Source organism: Gambusia affinis, linkage group LG23, assembly GCF_019740435.1.
Source record: "Gambusia affinis linkage group LG23, SWU_Gaff_1.0, whole genome shotgun sequence".
Taxonomy (NCBI): Eukaryota; Metazoa; Chordata; class Actinopteri; order Cyprinodontiformes; family Poeciliidae; genus Gambusia; species Gambusia affinis.
In genome coordinates, this window is record NC_057890.1 from 1,569,037 (window position 1) to 1,593,380 (window position 24,344).

General features: G+C 40.3%; 2 protein-coding genes and 1 long non-coding RNA gene across 3 annotated transcripts in view; 1 reads left to right on the plus strand and 2 right to left on the minus strand.

Moving 5' to 3' along the window:
- Window positions 1–2,723, minus strand: part of net1 (neuroepithelial cell transforming 1) — a 29,954-nt gene extending 27,231 nt beyond the window's left edge. Inside the window, exon 1 of the mRNA XM_044107637.1 lies at window positions 2,472–2,723. Coding sequence (XP_043963572.1) covers window positions 2,472–2,614 — 143 coding nt within the window. The 5' untranslated portion in view covers window positions 2,615–2,723. The remainder of the gene's footprint in view (window positions 1–2,471) is intronic.
- A 20-nt stretch (window positions 2,724–2,743) lies between these two features.
- On the plus strand, window positions 2,744–5,590 carry LOC122826117. Its single transcript, XM_044107642.1, has 6 exons — window positions 2,744–3,433; window positions 3,502–3,623; window positions 4,175–4,328; window positions 4,429–4,544; window positions 4,627–4,720; window positions 5,447–5,590. Exons 1-6 carry the CDS (start codon window positions 3,202–3,204, stop codon window positions 5,509–5,511), a joined length of 783 nt encoding a protein of 260 aa, XP_043963577.1. The 5' UTR covers window positions 2,744–3,201; the 3' UTR covers window positions 5,512–5,590.
- A 2,153-nt stretch (window positions 5,591–7,743) lies between these two features.
- Window positions 7,744–24,344, minus strand: part of LOC122826118 — a 46,261-nt gene continuing 29,660 nt past the window's right edge. The window contains exon 3 of the long non-coding RNA XR_006369739.1: window positions 7,744–11,571. This is a non-coding gene — a long non-coding RNA (uncharacterized LOC122826118). The remainder of the gene's footprint in view (window positions 11,572–24,344) is intronic.

Here is a 24,344-nt window from a genome sequence, read left to right on the forward strand (position 1 = left end):
ACAAGTAAAGAATCAAACTGAATCTAAAGGTGTTTTCCCATCAGATAATCCAAATGTTCAACTGGAACATTTGTTGCATTTTCAGCTGCTGTGGTTCTCTTTCATACTGCATTGTGTGAAATGAACCAAACCCTTTGAGAAACCTGTTCACATGCGGTGGTGCTGTATCAAAAACCGCTTTAGGAAATGACATTAAAACCTCATAAGACACTTTACGCGACTTCCTTCATGAGCTCAGGTAGAATGAAAATGTAAGCAAGAATGGAGTGGTGTCAGATTTTCAGCCATTTTCCTCACTAGTGCTACACACACGCATTTGTTTTGGTTGTATTTACCCAGAATGCCTTGTGCTATAGTTCGCTTTTTGAGCGGTCTCTGATCCACTTGGTAAACTTGGTGTTCACATTTGCATTTGAACCGCATCGGAGTTCCCCCCAAACCCAACATTTGTAGGCACACCAGAGTTTTCTCTTTTGCTCTGGATCAGAGTTGTATTACACATTCACACCTCCCCAAACAAACCGGACTTTCTAGACAAACTACAGTTGAATTAAAGCGAACTAAATAGGGCTGGTACTAAGGCACTCTAAAGTTGCACGTAGGATGAAAATCTTTACCTGAGCAGTGCTCGGGCTTTAATCCCATTCTCAGTCAGTTACCACTTATGAATAGTCAATGCAAAACTAATGCCTTACCACTCATTTAAAAGCATGGGAAACACCAGATTCAAACTATGAATTTTTAAATATCCTGGCACATGCATCAGTGTTAACTTTTTTTCAAATCATCTTTGGAAAATGGGGATACTGGTATTCTACATTCTACTTGGTTTTCCCAGTTTTTTTTACCCACATTTTCTCTGCAAGAGTTTGTTCGTTTCCATGTAAATAAGCTGGAACAGAAGCTGCATCAGCCAGCAGAATGTATTTAATGCACTATTTCCAGTTGAACAAAATTCAGATAAAGGCTAGATGGACAAATGTTTTTAGGTAAAGATAGGAAAAAGCTTACAGCAACATTCATTTTCTGTTGGCTTCAACACACAATGAAGGGACGTACTAACTCTGTGCATAATGCAAACCTTTGAGAAAAAAATAGAACCAGTCAAACTGATATTCAACAGGTCAAAGTTTAAAGAAAACAGAAAATCAGTATTACCAGGTCACGAGTCTGATTGGTGCATTGATTAGGAATCTGCACCTTAGCATAATCATATCATCTGTAAATGTGAAGCTGTTAAAGGGTCCAGCAGAAATCTCATCACTCTAATGAACAGACTGAAATCCCTGGCTGTCAGCACTGGCTATGTAAAAAAACAACAATAAAAAAGCAGCATGGAGCCATCCTCACTGTGTGCATAGTGAGTCAAATTTAAAACATATTACCCAAATTAATTAACAAAAACATCAGAAAATTACCAAAATATATAGACAAATGATCATGTCTACATGTGAAACCATATTCTCTATTTCCGTGTGTCTAGATCAAGGATTACTTTTTCAAAATAAAAATTAAGTGCCATTTTATACCATTATAACAGAAATTGATAAATTCTTTTTTTTTTCCTTTTTAAATCCACAAATAATTAAGAAATTATCCAAATACTCTCATATATACACATAAACACATATGCGACATCGCAGCTAAATGTACTCCAGCTGAACAAAAATCATTGAAGAATGTCTGGAGTGTCCAGCATATGAGGAGTTTTTACAGAATTTTGTTGCCACTTTAAAATCAGCCCCAATTACACCAATAAGAAAAGAGAAATTGGCTGTTTCCATGTGTGGAGCTACACTGCCCTGAATAAAGAATGAAATCAATTGCAAGTTATTCAAACGATTCAAATGTGGCAATGATCTGTGGATTTTTCAAGATGATGGAGGACTCCATCACAAGGATGATGTGAGAATAGTCTCACTACAGACCTGTAGGAAGGGGAGCCAAAAGCCGTACATATACAACACAGATATTTTACCTGTTTCTTATGAAAGACACATCTGTGATAGAACAACATTCTTTTTGCTGGTTTCTATATATGGGCTCAGATTTGTTAAGCACTGTAAGGTATTAATAACTCCAGAATATCTTCCGTGTGTACTTTTTACATCCTCTACATGTCATCGCAGGACTTTAACCAGTTTTTCTCTACATAGAACCAACACTGAAAAGACCAAAATAAAAAAAAACAATGGCCTGCTCTGTGCCAAATAACTCAATAATCCCATTAATATTACAAATATAAAAGTAAAAGAACCTAAAAGACAAACTGCACATACAATTTTTTCATCCCAGTGGTCTCCTGCTGCCATCCTGTGGCATTGAGACGCCACTGCACTTAGTTCAGCCAGAATTGGTCCTTTTAATCGAGTACAGCCATTGCAATTCTGCTGGTCTGCATATAATTGAACTGTTAGTAATACTGGGTTTCTAACCTGGTTCGGACCCCAAACCAATTTTAAGCGACTCACCGTCTTAGCGTCTTGTTGTCGGACACTGCCTCATCCGCGGAAAATTTCACCTTAATGTCGGCTGCTTGTTCCTTCCCTTTCTCTTTCTCTGACGGCGACATGGCGCGTTCCACTTCACCGTATTCGTTTATTTTAATTAGCATCCCAATTTTAACTGTCTTATTTAAATATCTTAATACTACAATGATTACAACAGGAAGAGCTCGTCACTAGTATTTTGAACATGGCGGAAGACTAAAAATCAACCAATGAGAGACAAGTCCCTTCACTGGAAGGGCGTGGCCAAACAGCTTTCAGCTGATTAATAACAGAAGGTCAGACATGAGTGAAGAATACTTGCATTATTTTAGGATGGTAACGATATGGAAAACAGATTTACAAAAAATTATAAAAGTGTGTCCTAGAAGGACACTGTAGAAGGAAATTGAACACCAGAGAGAGAGAGAGAAAAGGTGAGGGATTGAGAGAGGGAGGAATTATATAAAAAAGAAGAAAGGAAAAAGATTATGGAATAAGAAAAGATATCGAGTATAACGTAAGTAATATGTCATAAGGGATATGTAATTTGAAAATAAGAAAGTAGAGAACAGCTTCATTATTCATGTAGGCTACCACTCACATTCCAGCTCAGTAGGTGGCAGCACTGCTACAATGCTGGCTGCCAGCCGCCATAATAACAAAAGAAGAAGAAGAAGCAAACGAGAAACTTAAACAAGAAACAGAGGAAGACATGCCACATTCTACAAAGAAGGTTCGCCGGTCTGAAGCTATTATGAAGTCAGATTACTACCAAAGACTGAACAGTGTTGCCAGGCGACGCTATGATGATAAAATCTCTGCTGTGGGTGAAGATCCGTATCTAATCCCCCCAACACAGCAAAAACCCGTCAGAGAGTGTCGCATCGAGGAGTTGCCAGGCCTGTGTTACCCTGATATATTCATGTTTCTCATCGAAGTACCAGGTACGTTGGCTCCTATAGTGGACTATATAATCGGCAGATAGTCTGTAAACTGTTAGTGTTGTATGCAGGGTACAGCGCAGGCGCACTGAAGGCATACAAGAGCCTGGACGCTTACCGGTTCTTCCTCCGTGGCTGGGTCAGATCTCTGATGCTGTGCACCAGGAAAGACAAGTTCATCATAACCAGCAAGGTGAGACAGACTGGAAAACCTGCTGGGAATCAATGCCAAGCACAGAATAACTGTAAAGCGAAAGGAAACTCTCACATGTCAGAAAACTATTAATAAATCATTGCGTTTTTATTTCGTTTGGGTACCTTTCACTGAAAACCTGAAGTGACGCTCTGTAAGAAGTGTGTTTACCCAATCAGTCGCCATGGCAGGATCTACCAGCAACACTCACTTTGCAGATGTTAGTCCATTCTTCCAATTCCACTGGATTGAGAGCGATTTTCAAGTCAAGCCACAGATTCTGAGTTGGATTTAGGTCTGGACCTTGACTAGGCCATTCAAACCATGAATATGCTTTGATGTGGGGTTGTTGTCCTGCTGAAAGATGAAGCTCTACTCATTCCTAATCAGCTTCCCAGTCACTGCTGAAGAAAAACATTCCCACAGCATGATGCTGCCACGTCCATGTTGAAAATACATTTGGCCGTTTACGTGGTCATTTTCTTCCATCTACTCTTGCCAGTATCAAATGTCACATTTAAAGCCTATTTGCTCTTTTCTTTTCCTGTCAGGTGATCCAGTTTGAAGGCCTCACTGAGAATCCTCACCCTGTGTGGACCATTATCGAGCCCAGTGGCCTCGTCGTTTCTGGTCATTGCACATGTATGGCGAGTTCAGATGTGGTCTGTTCACATGTTGCCGCCACGCTGTTTGCACTTGATGCATGTAAGTTGCTGTTTTCCTGTCAGTGCTTGTTATATATATGGATCTGAATATTTACAAACAGTGTTCTGATGGGGGTTTTTTGGGTTTTTTTTTTTTTAAGGTGTGCGTATACAGCAGGAGAAGTCATCCCCTGCCCTCCCAAATTCTCTGCGTAGCCGGCGGAGTGTTGAACCTGTGCGTGACGTCAACTTTTCATACCCAAATAAGAGGAGAAAGGTGCAGATCTGTGTCCTTTAAAGGATCGGAAAAATGACTTATGATGTGGTGCGACATATCAACATGGTGTGTGTCCTTTCAGACCATCGATGAAAATTCAAGACAGTCTACACCTGCATTTCCACCTGCCACAGCGGAGGAAATAAAGCAGTTTTATGACAGCCTCGCCAGTTCAGGTCCTTTACTATGAACGCATAATAAATTAGGACATATTTCTGTTTTTATAGTCATGGCCAAAAGCGTTAGGAATGAGAAGTGTCAAGAATTAGTGGCTACAGACAATGGCTTATGAAGGGACTTTTAATGTGTTCATTCTTTTGCGTACAAGAGTCCCGAGCTGGAACCTTTGTGTTTGAGTGTTTCTGGTACGCCCCTAAATCTGATGCACAAAGATCATCTGCCATCAGCACCGATGAACGGGGGGGTTAACTTCTACAAAAAAACAATTTGATGGGACGCTGGGAAAGATTACTGTTGTGTTACAGTTGTGCTAAAAGCAGTTGGCAGTTTTTGAAGCTATTCAAGCCTAAAATGGCATCTTAATGCTAAACATGCAGCAGATAGTGGAAAACTGACTATAAATTACATTTTATAGTGACTGTATGCATGTAATTTGGTTTTGGGATCTGATTTACATTATCTTGTTCAGCTTTTCTTAAAGCTTGCATGCTTTCACAGTCATGAGTATCTTTTTGACTGTAAGAAATGGCATGCTATTGTATTGACGTTATAAAGTTTTACAGAAAAAATTGATCATTTCTCACAACAAAACCTTTTGGCCAGGACTTGTAGTTCTGAACTCTGAGAGACAAAATGAATGTTTTATTGCTGGAGGTAGACACCAGCACATGTTCATGGATAGAAAAAAACTGACCATCATTTCTGTATTTGTTTTGTTGCAGGTGCTAAGAGTGTAGTTCTGTCTGTGCTGCCAGGCTACAGCGAGGAGTTCAACAGTTCCACCTGACCTGACTTTTTATTATTTTTTATATGGCTGTATAAATGTACATAAGAAAACCAAACCACAATAAATGTAGAAAATGGAACATGAGGCTCCTTTTCTATATACATTACCATTATGTAGATTCAGTTCAGTTTAAAATAATATTTTGTCCCAAAAACACCTTAAAAGTTGTAACTCATCCAACTGTCATCATCAAGTCACTGTGGATGGTGGTGATGAGGCAGCAGTCAGTCTCGCAACAACAGCTTCAACAAGTAAGAGGCCTCTGACTGAAGACAGCTGAACAATGGTCTTGTGCTTTATTGCAGTGGTCTAATGTTTGATTATCAACCTGGAGAGCTTTGATGCCAAAATGTCAAAATGATTTTCATTTGAACTAGCACTATATACATCTTAGTATTTTGTAGCCGTTTATCAGCTAGCGGCTGATACTAGAGGCATGTTGATATTTCAGTGATTATGTTTTCTTTAGATTTTATTTTAAGTGCTTTACTGCATGTGCTCTCCATTCTGGTCCTCAGGGATTACTGCCTGCATGTTGTAGGCATTTCCCTTCTAATGGGATCCTGCAGCACAGAGCAGGTCATGCAGTCATTTGAATCAATATAGAGCAGAAATAGCTAAAACATGCAGGGGAGAGGAGGAAATGTTTTAATTCTCTTGTTTTCTTCACACCGCCTACTTCAGTTACTTTAGGTGAACAAACAATGAAAGGGAATGAGCATCGCAGTTCATGTAATAAAAGCATGGCTATAAAAAAAATAAACATTATGGGGGGGGGGAGGAAGCATAAAAAGCATAGATTTTGTAATAGTTGCAGCCTTAATTTTTTTATAAGTTTTATGAGTAATATTTGTGATTTATTTCAAAACACACAGACCCATTGCAGGCCAAACTTCATTCTTATTGTACAACATTAGAAATAAATTGAAAGTTGCAAATAGTTAATTTCATTTTTAAGTAAAGAAAATGAACATTTTATTACAACAATACTCACTTAGTGAATGCTTGGTCATTTGGACAGAATGCATCCGTAGCTACAAACAATACAGTGTAGAGCAGATCTGGTAAGTAGTTTTAGATCAAACACTTAATAATTGAATAGTGGAATTTGCTTAATATGGGCTTTTTGACCAGGTAAAGCTAAAATTATCCCACTTCAGGATAAAACAGATTTACTTTTTTATCTTAAATGTAAATGTACATACCGTATTTTTTTATTTATTTTGCTGTTTTTAACCTTTTTACTGCTTGCACTGTTCTTTCAGCAAATGACATATTTGAGAGGTATTTTTATTCCAGTTAGTGATTAATTGTTAACAATTATTTTAGTAATAGATGGACCTGATGAATCATTTCAGCCCTAGTCCAGGATGCTCCATTAATAATGAATGTGTTTGAACTGCATTCACTGGTAGACGGTCCATTGTCTTCTTACAGTATTAGGATTTTGTGAAGCAAAATGTACATACCGTACATTTTGCTTCATGTTTGAATATTACATTCAAACATGAGTTTGAATGTAATATCAAACTGACTTTCCAGGTCAGTTTGATATTACATTCAAAGTTCTTCCACTCTCTTAATCCTGACTGAAACCAACAATGCAATAAAATGTGACTAAAATTGATTTAATTTATATTCTGGTCTCCAATTCCTCCCTCTTGGTAACTGGAACTCCAGAACAGTTCCACGTCCCCCAGTCGATTTTAATTTTTGCAGCAGCCGTTACCATCATAATTTCATTATCATATACAAATATTTGGGTTTTAGGTACCGTTTGTATTTTTATGAATTCTGGCACCTCTGGTGGCAAATCTTGTGAACTACAGCCACATTAAAAGAAAAACAAAAAAGGATCAAAACACAAATCCTTGCAACAGTGCTTCTCTCCAGTCGTCTCCAGATGAGCTGCTAAGCATCAGATGCAGTGATCCACAGTGTCATAACCGATTTCAAATGGTGCTAGAAGGCTGCAGATGGCTCTATGCACCAGAAGAAATCAGTTATCTTTTAGTGGCGACATAGAGGGAGAGGCCAGCGCTGGGCTGCCTGCCTGCTGCCAGAGCGATCCTTCTGTCCCCAAGAACACTGATTTCATATGGTGCTAGACAACAGGAACAAACATCTAAACCACCACGTGAAACCAGCTTCTTAGAGAAGGCCTTCTGTGAGCTCAGCCAGGAGCCAGGAGATGAACTCTACCCACCAACCTGATCCAGGGAGCAGCAGAGGTCATGGAGTTTCCCCTTAAGCATTGTGTGAAAAAACTGATTAAACAAGAGCAGACCAGCTTAAAGAAACAGGCAGTTAAAGCAAACTTCAGTCTCTATGAATAAAGTTAAGACGAAGAAAAAAGCATTTTACTTGTGCAAATAAACCAATACTCACCTCCCAACAGACTGGGAGACGATTCAGCTGAGAGCCTGCCAGTTGGTCAGACAACCTCAGGAGCTGAGCTGAAGGTCACACAGGTGTGTCCACTGGGGCATGATCAGATGCCTCAGTGGCATCTGATTGGAAGGAGTCCAATCCAAGTCTGAGAGCTCTTCTAAATTATGTACACCTTTCCCAAGAGCAGCTCAACGGAAGACCAAAAGAGCCACAATCCAAGATACCATGGATTATTAAACACATACACACATACATTGTGGTATTTTACATCAAAATGTTAACAAATGTATTAAAGGAGTAACTGTTGTATACTTTAAATGACCTAATATTTAACTAAAATGCATTCAAGTTATTAAATGTGGAAATTACTCATTAAAATGACAGTTCCCTCTGTGGTAAAGTCATTAATAATTTTTTCAGTCTTTTTCTACTAGTTTACATTCCAGTGCTGCTTTACAGCAGAAAATCATTTGAAATGACGCCGTTTCACTACAGCAAACATATTTTTCATTACGCCAACATTTCTGTATTAAAAATGTGTTTGAATGGTTCAGTGCAGGGGTCTTCAACTCCAGCAGGTGTTCGACGTCTCTCACCTTCAACAAGCCTTCAGCCACTTGATTCAAGTGTGATGGACCAGTTTACAGTTCCATAGCTCTCCTGTAACAACTACGATTTCCCCAAAATGCCACTCCCAAATGTAAGATACTTGTTGCTCCAATGCCGGGGTTCCCTCTGATTGGCTGATATATGATGAGAGCTATTGCTATGCCTGAATTATGAATATATTTTATGTAACTGTTTACATTCATTGCTGCCCTGATTTGTAATATTCTTATTCGCGTGTAATTTTAATTTTATTTCTTATATAATGGAAGCATCGCAATTGTGAAACTGTGTTCTTTCGACTTTAGCAGAACGTCTACAAAGACTTCCAGACAATTGTAATGAGAATGTAGCCAATGTTTGTTCCGGAGAAGATGCTCACATTTAGAAAAAACAGATAAATTCACAAACACAAGAAAATAATGTTCTTTGAAATAACATATCAAAGAAATACACTATTTTCAAATATGGAATTTGAAAATATTATAATTCAATATACTATTTCAGCTCCTCTAAGGTTGTCTGACCAACTGGGAGGCTATAAGTGAGGAAACATTATAACTCACTAATATGGAGTCCATCATGCTCTCACACTGAATGGTTTTGTGTTGCTGTCTGAGCTGCTGCTTCAGAGGGGAAAATTACAGTGACGGCAAATATCCTTCAGACTTTAAACATGAGCGCTGTTGTCATGGCAGTGCAGTGTCAGACAGTTGGCATACGAGAACTGCCCTCCAGCAGCAGGGAGGAACTCCAACAGAACCAGGCTGACAACTCATGATGGTTCTGCATGTAAGGAAGAAAATCCAGCAGCTGCTGTCAGCTCTGGACTCAAGCCGTAGATCTGACATCACAAACACACAGGAAGGAAGGTAGGAAGCTCTCGCTGTCAAGACCAGCTGATGACATCAGGCCCCAGGGCTTTACTCTAGGGTAGGGGTGGGCAATCCTGGTTCTCGAGGGCCGGTGTCCTGAAACTCTTAGATGTCTCCCTGATCAAACACATTTGAATCCAGTAGCTGAATCACCTCCTAAGTGCAGTTAAGTTCTCCAGAGTCCTGCTAATAACCTCATTATTTGAATCTGGTGTGTTGAAGTAGAGAAACATCTAAAAGTTGCAGGAGACCGGCCCTCGAGGCCTGGAGTTATAGAATAATGGCCTAAGGCCATTATTCTATATTTGTATACTTGTTAGATGACGGTCATGAAAGCAGCAGGGAACACCTATGGGCACAGCAGGGTCATGTGTCCTTCACACTAGGCCAACAAACATAGTAAATGAAAAAATAGAATAAAACCCAAAAAATATATACATATATATGTTTGTGTGTGTGAAGATGCCATGTTTGTAGGAAGAATACGGAGTAGATTAAAACCAGGTGTTTTGTCCAGTTCCGCCCCCTGTTGACTGGACTGATCTGTTGACTGGACTGATCTGTTGACTGGACTGATCTGTTGACTGGACTGATCTGTTGGCTGGACTGATCTGCATCCTGCTACCTGCATCTAAAACCGTCGCCTTGCTTGGTTCACACTGAGAAAGCTGTCAGCATGTTGCACCATCACCATCAGAGATTAGGGTAGTTGCTGTAGTTGTGACTGCATATCCCAGCTGTATCTGAAGAGTGCAGAGGAAGTGCTGGGTTCCACTGGATTCCATGGCTTTATGCCTGTTACAACCAGGCTGCCAGAGGAATGCAGCACTGTGTATGTGTGTGTGTGTGTGTCTCACATAGCAGCACAAAGACCTGTGCACGCATTGCTGTTTGTTGGAAAAGGCACCCTGTTCTTACGTAAGTTGCCAGGTTGCCATGCCAACAAAGAAACAGATTGCATTTGTTTCAGGAGGGTGTCAGGTGATGAGTTGTTGGAGGTTTGCAGAATCATTTCATCCAGGTTAAAAAAGATGTGAAGCTTAATCCCACAAAGCGATAACATTTATGAATGTGGGAGAGTTAGCTGAACATTTTATTTATCTAACTAATGCTGGGAGGAACCAGCTGGCATGGGATCACAATAAGCTGTCTCTTTTTGTATTATTTTATTTTTCTTTAATTTAAAAAAAATATATATATTTAGATTTTTTTTTTCTTCACAATAAGATGTCTTTAATTTTATGACCCAAAAGTTTGTTGAATTTTCAGCTTCAATCTAGTAATTTTACATTTGGACACAAGAGGGCACCAATTCATCCAAATCCCTCCATTTTAAGTTGTTCCAACTTAATTTCAAAAAATTACGTTCATTGCATTTAAAAATTGTAGAGTAAAGAGGTGGTTTCTAGCAGACTACGTATCTGCTGGGAAAATGTTGAGTCAGGATTCTTCCCCATGTTGCTCATTACATAACGAGAAACTGAATTAGGATGTTTCTGAAATGTAAATCATCGTCATCACAATTAGGTATTAAATGTTCACTACACACATAATCATTTGTGTGTAATGAATTTATATAATATATTAAATATCTGAATCTTTGAAAATATTCCAATTGACCATCTAAAAAGCTCTAACTCTGCAGATCAGCTTAGCCAAACTCAAACAGCATCAACTGCTCCTGATTTTGGATTTTCTTTCTCTCTCTCTCTCTATCTCACACCACAGCTCCAAACTGTTCTTTTTAAAAATTGTTCGGAAGAAGAAATCCCCGACTCAGGGAAAAAGGGGCCGTTGGGCTTTTTTCTCCATGGAGTTCCTGCTGTAACTGCATAGTCAAAATAAAGTGTTGACATGCTGTTAAAAGCTTTAAAGAGGTTTCTGAGCTAACAAAGTGTGTGAGAAACACAGTTACACAGAGCTGTACACACACACACACACACACACACACACACACACACACACACATTAGCAGGACTCCATTCCCTGTTACTGGAGAAAGGCTTCATTATTGAGTTAAAGCTCTCACTTGTCACCTCTCTCTCTCTCTCTCTCTCTGGCTTCCTGTTCCATTTTCTCCCAGGAAGTGACACGCAGTCTCACCGCTGGCATAACCAGCAGGCCAGGCTCCCACGGTTAGCGATGATGTCACCCTGCTGGTCGCTCTGCCCGTCTCCTCCTGCTGCCTCTGTAGAGGAGAGAGGTTGAGGTGACGTTACACAAAGCAAGCTAATGTCAGGACACGTTCTCCTGTTTCGTGACTCTAGTTTTGCCGCGTCACACTGGAAAAAACTCCAATTGCAGTAAGATAAAGCTCTTACTGCAGAAGATGTGAAAAAAAAGATCAATAGGACTGAGAGAGATATTAATCAAGGAGACGGGCAGGTTGCTCTCGCCTCACAGCAATATCTATTAGTCACAGCGCGGCAGCAGAGTGTGCATCATCTGCCACAGACGTCATCGATGAACCTACAGGTGACAAGCAGGACAAGAATAAGTTCTCTGTATGCAGAGAGGACAGCAGGGGGTAATAGAAATATACATCTCATTGTATCCAATCATGATGAGTTTCCTGTAGGAAGGACATATACCAGTGACAGCCCACTCAACTCCAGGGCTGCAGGAAATCTGCCTCCAAACGTTAACAGGTTTTCTCTTCACCATGGATTCAAAATTGTGTTGGAAACATTCCTCAGAGATTTTGGTCCACATAGACATGATTATATTATGTATTGAACAGTGGAGTGCAGGGAACTCATTGTAAAGTGAAAAAAACACTGTTGGGTTATTAGAACTTAATAGCCTGGTGGAAGAAGCTAAAAGTGCAATGTGGCCATAAATAGATGGATATGGACAGCAGGGCTGGGCGTGTATCTAAATATCATTTTCATTAAAGTTTTAATGTGGTTTATCTTATCTGGCTGGTCTTTTTTAAGCTGCATGTAGATTCTGTTTAGAGTGAATTTCTGTCCAGACAGAGGAGGTGCAGAGTGACAGCCCAGAGGGAGGCGTGCATGATCCCAGCATGCAGACTGACGCAGGTCAGACTGGTCCTGAGATCAGGTTCACCTGTCAGAATCAGATGTTCTGTTTACCTATTTAAAAAGTTTGCTTCAAGCAGTTAATATTATGAACAATTAACTGCTGAGGCTAAAGAGAAAACCAGTGAGGATAGTGAGCTGAATGTTTTCTACCTAAAGCACTCTGAAAGCTAAGTGTTGCTTCCTGGGTTTAAATTTATTCTCAGACGGACATTGGTTGTCTCGTACTTTTCCAGAAATATTGAACTCTGAAGTTTTTGAACAGAAGAAATTGAATAGTGCCACAGGTGTCTGTAATTCCCCCCCTGCCTCCCTAATTTAGATTAAATTCTGGACTTTGAACTGTAATAACATATGAATACACTTTAATATGCTTAAGCTCTACATGTCAGCTTGTCGTCCTGCTGGAAGGTGAACTAAGGTAAAGGGTTTTGTTTTGGGAACTATCTTTCTTTTTAACACCAGTTTTCTCTTTTTCATAGTTGTGGTGGGCATGTTGAATGGAATCAACAGGATCTTCCACATTGAGCAGAGGATTTCTGTAGCTCCTCCAGAGCCTCTTGCCCAGTCTTTCCATTAAGGTGACATATCTCGGCAGGTTTGTTTTTGCTCCGTCCTCTCTCAATATTCAGATGATGTATGGATCAGAGCTCAGTGACGTTTAAAGCTTGGATTATTGCTTTAAACATCTCACCAAAGAAGCCAGTGTTAATCTTCTCCACAGAGTTCTCTCTGACCCGTCTGCTGCAGTTCTTTAATGTTCTCTAAAAACCCGTGAAGCCAGAAAAACAGCTGGATTTATACAGTATAAATATTGTACTGATACTAAATGACACACGGCTGAACTCTATTTACTAATAAGATGGCTGCTGAAGGCGATTGGCTGTCTGTGATTTTGGTTGGGGCTCATAGGAAAGGAACTCTAGAACAGAGATATTTAGATCAGAATTACAACAAATTACTGGATCCTGTTTATTCTACATTCATAAACACAATCAGGCATATATACGTTAAGTAGAATGTGTTCTGATGAGGCTCGCTTGTTAGATTAAAAGTACCTTTTGAAAATAAGAACCTTTAAAGTTACCTTTAACATATTTTTTATTATGTCAATGTAATTTTCTAGTTTCAAATGTCAAGTTTGAACTTTTCAAAATTACTCTAATTTTTTTTTTTATATGTACTGTAGATCTACATGTGTTTTAGAAACAATATGTCTGCAAAAAACAAACTGCAAAATTACATCTATTTACTATTAAACTTGATCTTCAAACTTTCCACAACTGGCACTTCACTGACTTCATTGGGTCACGTGTAAAGTTTGATGTAGAGAGAATTACCATGTGAGACTAGTTTTAGGTGATTTTATTGGGCCTTTAATTCCAGTGAAAGAAAATCTTAATGACAATTTTATATTCCCAACTTGCAGAACCTTTTAGATAAACTCTAACTCAGAAGTCATTAATGATCTGGAAAACAAGTCCACATGACCCAAAGCCTCAAACGTCCTGGATTTCTGGAAAACTAACCAGTCTGGCATATTTTCCGGATCCTATCTCCTTCTTGGAAAGAATAGAAAGGAAAGAAAAAACAAAAACAAAATCATCTCCTTCTGGAGAATTTCAGACATCTGGCTTTGTTTGAGCTCAGTTCTGGGAAGAGTTCACAGCCCCACTCCCCTCCCAGTGCAACAGAAGCTGCTCGGTCTTCCTCCCGGTACGCACATAAACAATCGTAAAAGTCCAATTTGAAGCTAGATAAAAATAGCAGCACTGAGCTGTTTATAGATCTGAAGTTAACCAGAAAACATCCATTTAGGAGGGAAGGAGGGAAAGGTTTCACTTCTCACTCCTCACTTGAGTGGGAGGAAGTTATCAAAGAAAAAGATCAGCGTTCAGACGATGCCCTTGTTTTACAAAAAATTTGGACGAGGTGGGATTCCGGCAATGCTGGCTGACTTTATCATGACACATCTTCTACTTACAGTAAACCAGCTTAGTCATTTCTCTTCCAATAAGAGCAGCCACTCATCCCCCCTAAGCCCCCATGAACACACACACACAGACATTTATGGTCCTAATAACCTGGCTGGATTGTTTTGAACATGCACACACGTACACGCATGCACACACAGGTTACTCTGAAAGTATGTGGAACAACTATTCCAGGCAATGTAGTGCAAAAAAAAGATGGCTTTTCTGCTGGGCAGACAGGCAGTAACCATGTGATGAATGTGTTTCAGATGCAGGCACACACACACACACGCACACACACGCCTACACACGCACACACACACACACACACACACACACACACACTCAAAAGAGTGATTCAAAACCTGTGTCAGCCCCTAAATGTACAACTTATCCTGTGCTTCCCCCTTGGCTCTGTTCCTGGAGACTTCCTCGAATGAGCAGCTGTGTTACGGTTAAAGGTGCTCACGTTTCTGCATTCAGTCTGGTGGAAAAACATGGCCATCATGACTCTTTAACCGCCCCCACCTCCCCAGCTCTGCTAATATGTGACAGTGGGTGTTAAGTTGGAATGTGAAGGCTAATTAATAAAATGAAAGTGAAAGATAGAAGCCTCTGTCTGCTGGCGGCGGTGCTAGCAGCCTGTGTGCAGCTGAAGAGTCTTCTTTCAAACGTGTTGGCAGCAGTTTATCGTCCTACATCTCTTTAATGACGTCATTTTTGTGAACTGAACTAATGTTCATTAAGGATAAAAATGCTAGAATGCTGGTGAGTTTTTATTTTGCAGATTTTACCACAAAGCCAGCAGGTAAGAACTAGTCATCCTGGACTTTTGTAGGCATGATGGATTTCCAGCTGTACTTCCCCCTTCAGATCAGAATGTGTTCATGCATCCAAAAAGCTCTGCTATGTCTTATTTTGCTTTGTTTAATCAATTGTTTTTTTTACAGATGACAAATTGTTGGATTTTACACACACTGTAATCAAGCCTATTATACTGTCACACTTTGAATGCTTTCAACAATCAAGATTTAGAAAGCTTAGTGCAAGCAGCTCACTATCAGTGATAGCCAGATCAGGCCTTTTCTGGTTGTTATCAATTTCAGACTAGAGGAAATGTCATATTAGCTCCATGATGAAGATACTAGTTTTTTACATAATAGAAAATAAGAACAAAGAATCACAAGATTACTGCATTCTTGCATTCTTGCACCAAAGCATGCAGCATGCGTCAAAAATGAGCCAACTGCTGAGGGATGGGACCAACCCTGAATGTCTGGCTGAAGGCCAAATCGTCCAGAGAATGAAAGGACCCAAGAAGGGGGACAATCACACCCGACTGTCAGCCAATCACCTGTTTCTCTACAACATGGAAGCTCCTGTCAAGCATCAGACCAGCTAAGACAAGCAGGGACATAGATGAGCACGACACAGGCACAGAAAGGTTAGGAGGACTACCAGACGAAAAATTTTCTTTTGATTAAAAGAAAGCTTAAGCAATGCCCCAAATGTGGATCTTGGAATGCCTGAAGCTGTAGAAGGTCAACAACATCAACAGACTGTGATTCAAACTTCATGAGGTTGTGGAAAACAATCCAAGAGGTCAATCTGAAGCCAATTACAAAAATCTCCATCAAATGTGGCATATAGAGATGCTCTGTCCCCACTGCTCTTCTGCACAGGCTTGAACCGCCTCAACCAAATAAACAGCAAAACTGGCTGGTTACTGACTCAGAAATGGGACCACTATCAGTCTCTATATGGATGACATCAAGCTGTATGGTAAGAGTGAATGAGACATTGTCTCACTGATCCACACCACCAGGATCTACAGCGGGAAGATCCGAGGCAGGAGAAATGAGGCCGATTGTGACAAAGAGAGGTAAGGTCATCCACACAGAAGGGATTACACTCCAAGAAGGGAGAATAGCAGATGCTGAGGAGAAATGCCTTGGAATGCCACAGACAAATAACCATGAAGGGACCTGCAAGAAGTAAAGATCTGAGAAGTCAGCTCAATGGTAAAAACAAAGTCCTGGTAAACAACAGTTGTGCCTTGCTGGCAATCACATACACTGTTGGCATAACAACAGCAGCAAAATAGCAAATACAAGCCACAGATGTTAAGACATGAAAGCTGGTGGTGCATGGTAAATTCCATTACAAATGGAGGCCTTGTGAGTGTCACCATCCAAGATAAAATATGAATACATCAGGAAGATGGCCTGCAGGGCTCAGTGAATGTCTCAGACAATGTCAGATTGAGACCATTGTCAGCTATCTGTCAGTGGTGCATGAGCTACACTACTGACAGAGAGCTAAACTGGCTGATATGACCAAATCCTACAAATGGATAGCAGAAGCACTGGTCATGACAGGAGAAGTCCATGAGTAGCAGAGCAACAGTATCCCAGATCAAGCACAGCAGCCAAGATCCATGGTGGAGGCTGTGCAAAGAGGAACAATCTAACATCTCATAGCAGGATGTAAGATGCTAGCAGGACATGGAACGCCATAACCAAGTGACTGCCATAGTGTAGAGAAATATCTTTATGGAATACAAACTGGAGACTCCTCAGTCAAAATGGGAATCACTTCCCAAAGTGGTGGAGAATAGCCGAGGTAAGATTCGATGGGACTTCCAGACACAGACAGACAAAATAGTAAAGCCCAACCAACTGGACATTGTGATCATTGATAAGCAGCTGTTGTGATTGACATGGCCATCCTAAATGATAGATTATCAAAAGTTATTATGGTTATCGGATCACTCAGAGCAGTTACCCTTTATTATTATGATTATGATTATGATTATTATTATTATTATTATTATTATTATTATTATTATTATTATTATTATTATTATTATTATTATTATTATTATTATTATTATTATTATTACACTGAATTGGTGGGTCCAACAGATACATGGAGAAACACAAGATATTTCAGTACAAATAATCATAATGCTAGGAACAGCTGAGATACTGCGAGGAACTCTCAAACTCCCAGAGCTCTATTGGAAGACCTGAGCTCCACCCAGGGGAACAGAGGCTAACATGTACCCATCTCCTCTACCATCCCACTATGACTCGTAAACAAGACACCAAAACATTTTCATTCCTCTGCTTGAGACTCACTCTGACCATCAGCAATTCAGCTTTCTGTCAGCTTAATTCAAATGGAAGACATTTCAACAGTGACCTAACCCTAAACTGCATGTAGAAAGACTCCAGGACAAGATTCAAACCCAAGACCTCCTTGCTGAAAGACAACAGTGCTAACATATACAACATCATTAAGTCTGCTAAAATCTCAATTTCTCAACTCAAATAAAAAAAAAAGTGCTTGTGAAGACAAAAAGTTTTGAAGTTTATTACATGACAACATCATTGGTTGAATGTTGTAATGCACATGCCTCATCATGAAAAAATGTGGAGGTTAAGAACCCTTTTTTGAGAAAAGAAAAAAATAACCTTTTTATATAATTGACCTTCTAATAGTGAAACCCAAAAAGCCCAAAGAGGAACTTATGGTATTCTCAGAAACCTTAGTGGGCTAAATTCTTGCAGTTATTTAAATAACACATGCAATGACCAGAGATTTGACTTCCTGGTTTCATTGATTGTGTATGACAAAGAGTGAGTCCAAACTGGTGTCAACCATAACAGTGTCTAATTTAAAATGGGAGGGTGTGTTGTGTGTGCAAGTGAATCAAGCAGGCTTGTCTTGCACTATAGAAACAGGATCTGTGGCTTTATTCATTTATGCCACATCATGTTCACAGACAATAGCTAATAATGAGTCCAGCCTTTCTGACCTGAACAAGAGTTACAGGAACCAAGAAATCTTTAAATGCAAGGACAGGGGAGAAGGCATTACAGCCAACTCAGGAGCATCATTCCTCTTCCTTGATGCTAGTTTGATTGTGCGTCCTAGAACAAAAATAAGGAAGATATTAGGTTTTGGAGTGAAGTTAATACTAAACTAATATTTAATACTTCTGAGCTTAATAATAAGCTCAGTTTCAGGAGCTTGTGTTCATATCCTCATTTGTTCACGTTACCCACAGGTATGAATCAGAGGAGATGTTTGAAACTTGGAGGAGATTTCATAATCTTCTGGCAAAATGTTGAACTTGATTACTGGAAGTGCATATTGACAGAAAACTAAGTCCAATCAAAACCCTGATGTTGTGTGGTCAGACATCAGATTTCATTCAGGTCAGTGAAAACCTGTTTAGCCGTCAAATTCTTCTGGTGGTTGGAATATGTGGATGTAAGAAAAGGTATTAAGGTTGGGAGGGTTGACAAATGAACTAAAAATCCCTGTGCTTTACATGTTACAGGTGGAAATTCCCTCTTTGATGATTTGACAGAAGTGAAAGAGCACTAAGTTTCAGTCTACTCGTCTTACAAACAAGAAATAGATGAATATTTGCTTTGTTACTCGACTTCTTGTATTTGTTGCGTTTGACGCAGGAAACATAATATAAGGAAATCAAGGAAGTTTATTTAACATTCCACAAGTAAAGCAAAATGTTTCCTGCTGAACTCATCTTGACTGTTATACAGGCCACCAGGAAATGCATCTGTGTTAAACTCTATTGTTATAGAAATGAGCGTCCTTAAAAGTAACACGGTGTTTACAGGAATATTCTCAGCAGATTTACTCCCATTTTCCTAATCATCTAATTCTTAATTTGTCTGTGAAACATGTTGCCTTTATGTTTGTCCTTTCATAGCTACATCCTGCTGTTGACGATCATTTCCTAAAGCCTTATAGTAACCTATGGTGTTCCTCAAGGGTCACTTTTAAGGCCTTTATTTTTTCAAACTTCACAGGTTGTACACTGAGGCCTTACAGCTTTGCTGATGAATCTACACTTTTTGCAGTTTCCTGTTGACACTGGAAAAAACTACTTTCCACTTTAATTAGAATTCAGATGTCAGTGTGTGATAATAATAAATAGATCACACCCACATAAAACATTCAAACTGTTCTTTCACTTGATCCTGTACATATTTGTTAGACTGGAGCTGGTTTGACTTTGGAAATTTTCACTTTTTATTGGCATTTGGTATCCAGTCAAGACTCCCGGACTTTTGCCTCTCTTCCTGGCCCACACACCCATTCAGAAACACACAGACAGTCTCTAGCAGTCGGAACAGCTCTGTGCTCTCTACCTGACATTTGTCTGATGAAAACAAGAGTGCTCTCAGGATAGAGCGGGTGAGCGGCTAATGGCAGACGTATCGGATGAGAGCTTGGTAGATCCTGTTCCTATCCAATGACGTAAGTTCTTGGAAGAACACGCAGGTAAAGTAAGCAAACCCTGGTGAGTATTACTTGACTATGCATACACACCCACTTACGTAGACACTTATGTAAAGAAGCACCAAGACAAACACTGCCAGGATCAAATTTACATTCAAAGACCACGCTGCTTCCTTTTTACTCACCGTTTCACACAGTTGCTTCAGTTGGCTCGTTTCCTTCTCATAACTCCTCACAGGTCTTCATGTAATCCACTCCAGAGCAAAGTCATATTGTTCTTCGTCCCGTGTGCACAGTAAGTGTTTCCATGTAATCGCAGCAGTGAACTCCTCAGTATTCCATCGTCCCTGTCACTATGTCTGACCTCACAACATCCTCTGATTCAAAGCCTACTGCTAAGAGTTTCCTGACAGTGACGGAATTATGGCGCACACTCCTGTTTCTCTTTCACTCTGTGTGTGTCCTGTCCTACACAGAAAAGTGGGTGTGTCTCCTGAAAACAGGCTCAGAAAAAAATGTGCTAAACACGAACGAAGCACACACCCACATGCCAGTGAACTATGGATCTGCTGTGCTGTAGGACTTTACGGGTGTGTGTGTGTGCGTGTGCGTGCGTGTGTGTGTGTGTGTGTTCATTCCCACTCTGTGTCATTTCCTTGACTTCAGAGAGCACAATTTGCCCCTCTAGACAGAAGAGTGTTTTCCTGTGAGTTTCGTGTGTGTGAGTGAAACTGTTTTTCTAGGCACCTGGCCAGGATCCCAGAAACCGGAAGGATGAGAACTGAGAGGGAAGACCAGGGGAACGGTGGAAAGCAGCTGATTTAACACTCACATTTTTGACTCTATGTAGATTTGTACTGACAACCCTTGAGGGGTTAGTGCCTTGCTCTGCCCTTCGAGCCACACATAAAACCGTTCTGGCTCTGCGTTGGAACAAGTTGCAGCTCCTAAACTGTGCTCCGTTAGCCTCAAACATACGAACGGAATGATAAGCAGCAGGAGAATGAGAGCAGCCAAGGGACTCTATATAAAGAGTCTCCGTCTCCATGGCGATGCCAAAGGCAAAGAGAGGTTGTGTCCGAGTCACAGCCTTGGCTCCCTCCTTTCTGTACACACAAGACATTGTGGGAAAGCGGATGCGGTTCTCACACCCTCCCTGTGGGGTATGAGCCTCATTATTGCTGCACACGGATCAGAGGTGTAGTCCTACAGACCAGTCTAGCCGGACCAGGAGCAGACTTTTATCCACACAGCCATCAAACACATGAAAGTCAGGGGTCAGGGATACTGGAGTTCTTAACATTAACATGGAATAAGCCCAAATATGAAGGAAAAATATGCAGAAAGTGGGTGCCAAAAATTTTGGAATTCTTACTGGTTTTTATAAAACTTACTGGTTTCAGAGTGCTGTCCAAGAAATCTCGGTTGAGTTTGGACTGTGGTTGAAACACATTTTTATGTTTTTTCTTTGTTTTTTTACTAATCTGCTTTCATGTGCAACGTTATCCTAGAAAGTCACTATCCAAAGAATGAAAATGTAGGACAAACTTCCTGTCAGCCAAGACCGTTTGAAGACGATCTGATCGATAGGGTCTGTTGTCTGTAGGCAGGACATAAATTACTGAAACGTGAACACATAACTGGTCACTTTTTATTTAACTGTAAACAATTATGTGAAAAGTTTTGTCTGTAAAGAGATCTGGGTTTCCGGTTTGTCTTTTTCTGTTCAACCTATTCAATAAACTTTTGCTAAGCATGAGTATCCTTGAGATGCACGTTTCTTTCAATATTATACCCTTAGATTTAGCTCTAAACTAAAGTACAATTATGGTATTGAAAAGCGTTGCCTCTGTTGGCAACCACAGTGATTGGGAGCAGTTGCATGAAATGTAGGACACAAAAACAGCTGCTCACTCAGAAGAGGTGAGAGCTGGAGCTCCAATTAGAGAGAATGATGCATGGCCATAAGCACACATGGACTCACACACATATGAGTTGGACCTTTACCAATGTGCGTGTGTGTGTGTTAATGCAATTACTCAAGACAGAGAGTCACCTGAACAGGGACTAGTTTTCTCACTAATGAAGCCGAACTGCAGTTTACCTCCTGCAGCGATTCAACCTCTGACAGAACGAGGCCTCTGCTCACACACTAATTAACACCACACACTCACAGGTGTGTGCCTGTTAATTTAGGACTGTAACTATGACAAACTGGGCTCCCATCAACAACCCGGTTCCTTCCTGTCAGTACAACCAGATAAAGGTTTGCAATAATGTTTCTGAAGGTGGAGATAAAGTTCCTTTGAAAGTCTCGTTGACGCAGTGCAGGTCAAAGGTACAGCAGTGCCACACCTAGTCTTCTGAGGCACAAAGAGTGACCACGTGTTCAGTTAACTGGACAAAGCAGATGTCCAGTTTGTCAGCAGGTGAATCACTTTAAAAAGTGATTCCAGTATTGATTTGACTATAATCTAAGATCATGCACTATTATCAGCAATGTCTGAAGGAATTAATAAATAAGGAGCACCTTTAATAAGTTTTATCCTGTAGGAGGGATGATAGTCCCAGGGGTTCTGCATGTTCGGGCCAAACTGCTGAAATCAGTACGTGTAACTTCTGCGTGATGGATAGTTCTCAGGACCAACTGTATTTAATGTTGGACCAAAACACTGAACTGGGTTGGTCCGATGTAACGGGTGAACGTTCCCCCAATGCCTTCCCTTCTTTATTTTTTCAGAAACATGGAAAATAAAATGAGATGTTGCAGTTATTTCTTCCTCCTCTGAACTTGTGAACTCGAAATATTTGTTCCTCCTTGCCATGACGTGTGTTTACTGTACGGCTGTAAACCACATGTGACAAAACTCCATGACACAGGAGCTCGGCTCAGCGTGTCTCTTGAAGTGTGAAAACAAACATCCAGCAACCACATGACCACAAGTCGACAGGTCAACCCTGTTCTGACCATGATGGACCCTTAAGCACATCTACTCCTGATACCAGTATGTGTGTTGAAAGATCTTAGTATATTACTTTTGGAAGAACTCTGCCCACATCCACTTCAGATAACAGAAATGTGTTTCAAAGGAAACCTAAGGTTAACCTGTCCCTCTTTATGCTCACAGAACACAGCATTCAGGAAAGACAAAACCCACAGCAATGTTTTCTCAATTCAGCCTGGCAGAAGTATTCACACCCACTCAACTTTGACACTTTCTGTCACATTACAACCAGAAGCTTCAAGCTGTTTATTAAAATGAAATGTGATAGACCAATATTAAGGAGTAAAGCGACAAAGATGATGTTGCTATCTTCTAAGTGATATATAAGATCTGGATGTAACGGCTGACATTAAAAGATGAAATGTAGGCTTAGTGTCTCATCTTTCATGTGATTGCCAATATGTTAAGCACTAACGAAGAATTTGACTCCACAGTTCCAATACATCTGGAAGGGACTAAAGTACAACAAAATCTAAAAATCATTTGACAGGTTCATGACAAAGTCCCTAAGAAGGACAATTTTTGTAATTTGATTTTTTAACATCACCACAAAATGCAGAAAATGCTTCTCCTATATTCATGAAAATAAAACTAATTTACGGTCTGGACTTCACCCTAAATACATGAGCAACAAGAGACATGAAATCTGAAGGCACTTACTAACAAGAAACGACAGCCATAAAAAGGTCCAAGAACACACAGCCAAAGCTGAAAGGCTCCTACGGCTCCTGTGCTTGTTCCCTCCAGCTGCTCCTCTGTAATGCTGCAGACTAGTTTGTGTATATGAGTGTGTTTGAGTTTCATTCACACCGCAATCCTGTTAGAAGCGTCATCATATCTGCTCTGACTCAACCATGACTCAACAACATTGCCTCCTTTCCCCAGCCTTGCAAATATATTTTCAAGTCATCTGCATAGGAAGAGGCTTTTTCTGGCAAACGTTTCTTTTCCTCCATTCTTGAATCACAAACCAACAAGTAAACATGCTTGTGGTCTAACCACATGCTGCCGCTTGCCACAAGTGTGTACATAGGAAACAGGTGTCAGTGTGGAGTAGGATGTGAGTCTGAGACCAGGAATTCTCCAGTTTTCAAGTTGAATGATTGTATAAAAACAACTTCTCCTTAAACCCACTCATATAAGAAAGCAGTCTCTGTGAGAAAAATAGTTTGCTCTTGGCTCTCAACTTTCACCTAATTTTGGGGTGTGCTGTGGTGGCGCAGGGGGTTAGCATGCACCACGCTTGGAGGCCTTGGTCCTCGACGCGGATGCCGCGGGTTCGACTCCCAATCCCGGTGACCCTTGCTGCATGTCTTCCCCCCTCTCCTCACCCTCCTTCCTGTCCGCCTACTGTCACAAAAAATACGAGCCACAAGAGCCGCAAAAACTCTTCGGAGAAAAAAATGGAAAAAAACAAAACAAAAAAACTTTCACCTAATTTGAATATTTACAGCCTTGCAACAACCAGCTTTATCCGGGTCATTCTGAGTGCTTACATAAAAATTGAAATGCTTCCTCTTTCTTATGGTTGGCCTGTACTTTGACATCTGAGTACATGGAAAACTGTTCCTGTTCTGTGGTTTATCTATATTTAAATAATCAAACCTTTACATAATATTAACTGTAATATTATAGCTGAGGATGTTTTTAAATTGCATCCTCAGC

Bases quoted from the DNA above. Each gene is read 5' to 3' on its own strand.
- LOC122826117 (XM_044107642.1), top strand. From the start codon at position 3,202: ATGCCACATTCTACAAAGAAGGTTCGCCGGTCTGAAGCTATTATGAAG. The intron at 3,624-4,174 runs GTGAGACAGACT...TTTTCCTGTCAG, and splicing joins AGTTCATCATAACCAGCAAG to GTGATCCAGTTTGAAGGCCT. The intron at 4,545-4,626 runs GTGCAGATCTGT...GTGTCCTTTCAG, and splicing joins ACCCAAATAAGAGGAGAAAG to ACCATCGATGAAAATTCAAG.